This window comes from Centroberyx affinis, unplaced genomic scaffold, assembly GCF_046629955.1.
Source record: "Centroberyx affinis isolate AG114_WGS23_722 - 3 ecotype Tasmania unplaced genomic scaffold, CSIRO-AGI_Caff_v1 ptg004375l_1, whole genome shotgun sequence".
NCBI lineage: Eukaryota > Metazoa > Chordata > Actinopteri > Beryciformes > Berycidae > Centroberyx > Centroberyx affinis.
In genome coordinates, this window is record NW_027282068.1 from 28,995 (window position 1) to 36,055 (window position 7,061).

General features: G+C 43.2%; 1 protein-coding gene across 1 annotated transcript; it reads left to right on the forward strand.

Moving 5' to 3' along the window:
- The first annotated feature begins 2,250 nt into the window (after window positions 1-2,250).
- Window positions 2,251-6,385, forward strand: fgf4 (fibroblast growth factor 4). The gene is made up of 3 exons (XM_071543760.1): window positions 2,251-2,644; window positions 4,405-4,508; window positions 6,209-6,385. Exons 1-3 carry the CDS (start codon window positions 2,251-2,253, stop codon window positions 6,383-6,385), a joined length of 675 nt encoding a protein of 224 aa, XP_071399861.1.
- Window positions 6,386-7,061: the final 676 nt, after the last annotated feature.

Here is a 7,061-nt window from a genome sequence, read left to right on the forward strand (position 1 = left end):
AATGCAAACACAAACACATACAGGTATATGTACATATCATGGCTGAGCACCATGGTGATGGTTCTATCTAGCTTTTTGATCATACCAGGCCATCCTGGAGGTCCAGTGCTCTATCAGCTGTGCCGAAGGTCTGGTGGTCCATCAACCATCGTGAAGGTCCAGTGGTTGCTGACCTGGAGGTCCAGTGATCCATCAGCTGTCCTGGAGATCTAGTGGTCCATCAGTCTTCCCTGGTCCTGGAGGTCCAGTGATCCATTAGCCATCTTGGAGGCCCGACAGATCATCAGCCGTCCGTTGTTCTGGATGTTCAGTGGCCTGTCAGCCATCCTGGAGGTCTGGCGGTCCATTAGTTGCCTTGGAGGTCCAATGGACCAGTGGTCCATCAGCTGTCCTATTTCCTGGAGGTGCGGTGATCTATTAGTCATTCTGGATGTCCAGTGGTCAATCAGCTGTCCTGGATGTCCAGTAGTCCTTAAACTGTCCTGGAGGCCTGGTTGTCCGTTGGCCATCCTGGAGGTCTGGTGAACCCTTGGCTGTTCTGGAGGTCCATTGGTCCATCAGTTATCCTGAATCTCCAGTGGTTCAATGGTCCATCAGCTGTCCTGAAGGTCTGGTAGTCCTTAACCAGTCCTGGAGGTCCGGTGGTTCAGCGGCCATTGGCCGTCCTTGAAGTCTTTTGGGCCATCAGCAATTCTGGGTCCTGGAGGTTCGGTGGTCCGTCAGCCATCTTGGAGGTCTGGTGGTCGTCGACCCGGGGCTTCAACACTTTAGGGTCGTCTCTAAGATCTGACTGCATTCATGGTGCCAATTTGCAGCATACAAAGAGCCAATGTTGTTGTACATTGAGGATCAGCCGAACGTGAACGTGAGAAAACGTTTCATGCGTGGTGAATGAGGAGCAAGACCGAGCCACCCCAGAGATCAAAGGATTCTGTCTCTGTGTTGACAGAGAGGGAAGACCTTCAATGACTGAACATAGAGATAAATAATGGGACACTAGCCAGAGAGGGTAAACCCTCAATGCTTAACATAGTATTAGCAGGGATATTAGCAGTGATCTAGTGGTAAATAAAAAGGAGGGTAAACTACGACCTCCAGTTGGTGGTCATCATGAACAACCAATACAGGCAAAAGTCAGTAATAATTTCAAAAAAGTGTTAATGCTTTTTTCCCCCTTAAAATACACTATCCTCATATAACTTAGGCTACATCAGTTTGGTGCTACATAGTATATGTATACTGATTTACATCATTAAGATTTCTGTTAGTTGAAAAAGGTGGTAAACTGGGCTTTGGTGTGTTTACTCTCTTACATAGGTGAAAATGGCTTTAAAAATGTTGTACTGTCCAATTCCATTTCCATTTAGATTGTGAACGAATGAGACAGTCCTTCACTTTTACAATTCAGAAAAATCTGCGAACAGGCAAGAATAATGCTTATTTATTTTATGGGGACGTTTATGGAAATTTTAGTTACAGGATTGGCTTTTGAGAAACACAAAAACTTTCCTGTAGACAATAACCAGACTTAAAAGACTAAAGAAAAAACCTATCATCCCAAGCTTAGTTATTTCAGTGTAAACCCACACACTATTATACATGGACTCCACTCTTGCCACATTAAGGCAAATCCCAAATTTTAACAAGATGATGTGTTTCAGTATTACAGTAAAAGGCCAGCGTGTCAGGCCTTGGCCAACAATGACAGCATCTACTTATCATGCTGCTAACCCTCTATTTAGTCTTGCCATTGTTTTCTATAAGAACCCGGGACATTATTTCCCTTTTCTCTCTACAAGTCTTAAGTTAGTGCTTTTTTCATTTGGTTGAATTGGACCTTTGTTTTTTCCTGTTATTGTTCATTTATAGAACTGTCTCCTGTCTCGACACTACGGTCTGTTAACTTGGCCATTTCCTATTTTACATCCTCCCATACATAAATTATGATATTCCACTGCTGATAATGAAGGCCTTACACAAAGAACCTTTTTTATTATTACAGCGTCTTTATTCGTTTATTCTCTACAAACTCCTGACTTTGCTGTGAGATAAGACGGCCATTATTTGATTTCAATAACTTCCCAGCCCGTTTTTGGTGCACTTGAATGTGAAAATGTAGTTTGTAGATTTAGAAGTGTGGAGCTGTGATGTAATGTCCCTGCAGGTATAAATATAGAGGCATGGCTGCAGCGCGTCCATGCAGATCAATGTCGCTCCAACGCTGAAGCCAGTGCGCCTCTCGGTCTGGGAATGAGCGCAACTTCCACACGCTCTTTTCTATCGCTGCGTTTCTTGTTCTTCTTCTCGGTTCATTGGAAAGGCCGGCACCGGGAGGCTGTTTTCAGAGCCAGACCCGGGATGGGCTCTCTGGCGGCCCTGCGGACCGTCCTGATCCTGGGCCTGGTGACGGGACTGGCGGGATGCGCCCCCGGCCTGAACGGGACGGCGGAACGCTGGGAGGCCCTCTACTCCCGGTCCCTGGCCCGGATCCCGGGGGAGAAGCGGGGGGAGATCAGCCGGGACAGCGACTACCTCCTGGGCATTAAAAGGCTGCGGCGCCTCTATTGCAACGTGGGCATCGGCTTTCATATTCAGGTGTTACCGGACGGCAGAATAACGGGAGTGCACAACGAAAATCGTTACAGTAAGTTGGAGCAATTAGTTAATAGATACATGCAGTGGATCCTTCAGGCTATTTCTCCACTTTTGACACATTTATTAGCTGTGCAGTTATGACCCATACTCCAATTAACAGTTCCTTAACAGTGTATATATGGCTTTTTGTATAATTGAATATATAATTATAAAGTAATTGAACTGATTAAGTTTGTTTTTCTTCATGAGCTTTATGAGTTGTAGGTGGACATAGGAGGCTTCATGGGCTAAATTGCCAATTGGCAATGTGTTGATTTTACCCAGGAATATTTAAAAAAATAAATTTTCAATCAATGATAAAATAGGAGACACTTTCTAATCAAAATGTGTCACTGCCTGCTGCCATCTCTCTGCCTTATCCAAGCCATTTGGTCTCACTCAAATCACTGAAACAGATGGTGTACATGTAATAGTGAACGGGTTGCAGATATCGATCCAGTGTTAGTGCCAACATCTGGAGTCCTGCTGTAGTGCCGTTGAGCAGAGGTGTAGGTGCTTTCCGCTCTCTGTGTAACCAGAGCTCGCTGTGATCCAGGCCAGCGGCCAGCCAGCTCCTAAAGTTAGGACACAGCACATAGACCCATCTGTTAAGGCAGATTAACCCCACCAGCCCGACCCAGACAAAGTCATACACCGCCTGACATTTGCAGACACGAAGAATAACAAACATTTATTTACCTACCATGTCAAATCTAATCCCTCCCATCCATGTTTTCTGAACTGTAGTCCTATTAAGTGACAAAAAGCCGTGCTGCGGTATTGACAGCCTGCTTGGGAACTTAAAGCTTGTTTTGTGTTCCCTCTGCACTATTTTGAGACACGGCATAAAATTCAGGGAGATACATTACACAGAATCTCTTTGAAGAATCCAAGCTGCCGTAAAACATTTCAAAATGATATCAGGAACAAAACATGCACAGAGGCTGCTGTAACCCACCGGCTTAGCCAAGGCCAAGTGAGAAATTGAGCATCAGCAGGGGAGTCAGTCCACTAAACCCTAACTATCCCCACATCTAATATCATTTACCTCCTGAAACATCCAGAAACCTGCTTATATCCAATACATTTCTGACAAGATATTACTATTTGGTCAGTGTGATTAAGTATCAGACATATGGCCTGACGAGATTGAATTTTTTGATAAATGTGATTAGATGTAAGTCAGAAAACTATCAGCTTAGAGGGAACATTTGTCTTGAATGCTCCCTTGATGTGACTCTTTTTAGATTTGGCTTCCAAATAGATTTCTGGGGATTTTTGCTTGATCTTTGCTTTCCATTATAATGATAAAAACTACAAGATAAAATTTGCACTCACTTAGGTTAAGATACAGAGAGTACCACACCTTGCCAAACCCCATGAACGCCTCATAGGAGTGCAGTTCTGCGATATTGAGCATCAGAGATTTGACAAAACTGGCAAAAGCCAGCAAAAATGCTATGTACTTTCTATCTTTTTAAATATTTAACCCCAAAAGTAAAAAAAAAAAAAAAAAACATGCATGAAGTAACATTCAAAGATCATGAATATGTAGATAACTCAAAAAGTCCAAAAGAAGCTCATGAGTTATTGGCGTTTTGATGAGCTGGTGAACAGCCAGCTCACCTTTTGGGATGACACATAAACGTGTGGATAGTGAACTATGCTGGGTTGATTTCTGTGTTAAGCAGGGGGGGGGGGCGTCTCCCCATCAGAGCAGCCTGCCAGTGACAGGATTTGTTTATGTGCGTGCGGCTTGTTTCCCTGCAGGTCTTCTCCAGATCTCTCCGGTGGAGAGAGGGGTGGTGACTCTGCTGGGCGTTCGCAGCGGACGCTTCGTGGCCATGAACCGCCGAGGGAAGCTGTACGGATCTGTGAGTGTCCAGACGGCGTGATTTACTGTCCATTTCCCTGCCTCACCCTCACCACACACACACACACACACACACACACACACACACACACATCAGAATCAGTTTGTCTAGCCAAGTTTGTACATACAAGGAATTCATCTTGGTTGATCGCTCACATAGGTCACATACATGACAAAACACAAAAAAAATGTTAAAATTATGCGTAAAAAGTTTAAAATAGATGTTTAGGGAATGGTACCTGTTAGAAGTAGTAAATAAAATAAAGTATAATTATATAAAATAATTGTAATAATAATAATAATAAGCATAGAAATGTAGGTAATAGCTCTCCTTTCTATACAGTATGGTTGATTACATGCCACGTGCAGTATGTGTGTGTGTGTGTGTGTGAGAGAGAGAGAGAGAGAGAGAGAGAGAGAGAGAGAGAGAGAGAGAGAGAGAGAGAGAGAGAGAGAGACGCTATGGCATGGGTTTTCATCATTCAGACTGAGCATGTCATTCCAAGCATTGCCAGCCACCACATACACCTACTGTTCTTCCCTCAGCAAACTGGCCCTGAAGAGACCACCCACCTCTATACACACACACACACACACACACACACACACACACACACACACACACACACCAAATGCCAACTTTGTACTAAAGATACGCAGAGCTATGGCCCAGAAGTTAAACCCAAATGCATCATTGTTTCTTTTAAATGTTACTGTTAATTTTGTACATTTCATTGTACATTTTGTTCCATTTGTGATTTAAAGTTGAGTTAAAGAAGCTGTAAAGAAAGATTCTTTAAGTCGACAAATACTGAAAACCACCAACATGGGCTGCTTTACAGGCACACAGAAATGTGACTACCAACATGTCAGTAAAATCACACTTAAAGAAATGTGATGGTGTAGCCACATTTTGACTGGTCTCTATTAACGACAGTGAAATCACACTTAAAGGACTCAAGTGAAAATCCTTGATTACGTTTTGGGCAAAAAGGGCACAACTGCACTTACACTGCTTTTGCACTCAACAAGGTATTGTAACGTTCTGCACTTATGCCCTTTTTTGGGCTACATGACGATGCTGAGGCCAAATGTCTGAGAGGAAAGCTCCTAAAATGTCACACAAAAGAAGAAATATTGTGAGCTTGGAATTATTAGGTTCTGGGTGGAGTGCAGTTCTGAGATGTTGAGCATCGTCAAGTTTTGACATCCCAGCTGGCAAAACTGTAATGTACTTTCTATCTTTTTAAATATTAAACCCCAAAAAGGTGCTTCCACACAAGCATAAAGTAACATTTAGAGATCGTGAATATGCGCGTAATTGAGTTTTGATGGAAAAAAAAAAAAAAAAACTCCAATATTTTATCTTACAATATCTTACTGCAATTACATTAACTCCCACTGAAGGCATAATGGCACCAACATAATGGTGTCCCGGGTCCCGCCTTGCTCATGTCATTGTCTTCATCACATTACAATCACATTTTTTGTGTGCATGTCACTGAATAAAATGGCTACAATAGCCCTACAGTCATAACTGAAAATAGAGGCAATTGTTTGATAGTCATCAAGACGAACAATACAGAGTTCAAATCACCCCCCCCCCACCACCCCAAAAAAAAGGGCCCGGCGTCTTTGTTTTGTCTCAGAGCCGTCAGACAATTGACATTTCAAATAATCCCTCATCTCCTTCTGTTCCAGTTGCACTACAACAACGAGTGTAAGTTCCGAGAGAAGCTCCTGGCCAACAACTACAACGCCTACGAGTCGGTGGCCTACCCGAGGATGTACATCGGCCTGAGCAAGAACGGCAAAACAAAAAGAGGAAACCGAGTGTCACCCGCCATGACGGTGACACATTTCTTGCCAAGAATCTAGTGGCCTCATAAATAGACTTCACCTCAATAAGGAGAAGGAGGGGTGGGGGGGTTGTGGGTGGTGGGGGGGGGGGACTCCAAACCATGATGCACTTTCACCCTGAGCTTTATGCAAGACGTCCAAGTGTATCATATTTTATGTTTTGACTTTGTATATATCTGTTTGTTTTTGTTTTTGTTTTATTTATGATTAACTACAGTTTTGTATTTTTTTATGAGGGACAGAACAGGTTGTCTTTTCAGCAGGTGGGGGGGGAGTAGAGGGGGTTGGGGGTGTCAGAGATGCTAAACACATTTTATTTATGTTTTCATGATCTAATTTATCAGACGTTTGCTGCTACTGAAAGTCCGGATGAGTGAAATCCCCGTTTTTTTGGATGATGGTTTTCTTTGCACTGATGAGAAAATACGCCGTAGCAACAGTGCGCTGGACACGTTTATTACTTTATTACTGTTTTTGTTTTTTTTTTGTTTTTTTCATTCAAGACAAAAAAGAACCCTTTCGAGTCTTAGCCTGACGCTAAAAAAAGAAATGAGCTATCAGGTCTTTGGTGTCAGAAGTGCCACTGATTGCCCAATGCTTGGGCTCCTTTGTGTGGCACTGGAGCCTAATTGAAACAGTATCATCTTACTGCCGGGGAGAGAGAGAGAGAGAGCGAGAGACATAGGGAGAGACG

Bases quoted from the DNA above. Each gene is read 5' to 3' on its own strand.
- fgf4 (XM_071543760.1), top strand. From the start codon at position 2,251: ATGAGCGCAACTTCCACACGCTCTTTTCTATCGCTGCGTTTCTTGTTC. The intron at 2,645-4,404 runs GTAAGTTGGAGC...GTTTCCCTGCAG, and splicing joins GCACAACGAAAATCGTTACA to GTCTTCTCCAGATCTCTCCG. The intron at 4,509-6,208 runs GTGAGTGTCCAG...CTTCTGTTCCAG, and splicing joins GAGGGAAGCTGTACGGATCT to TTGCACTACAACAACGAGTG.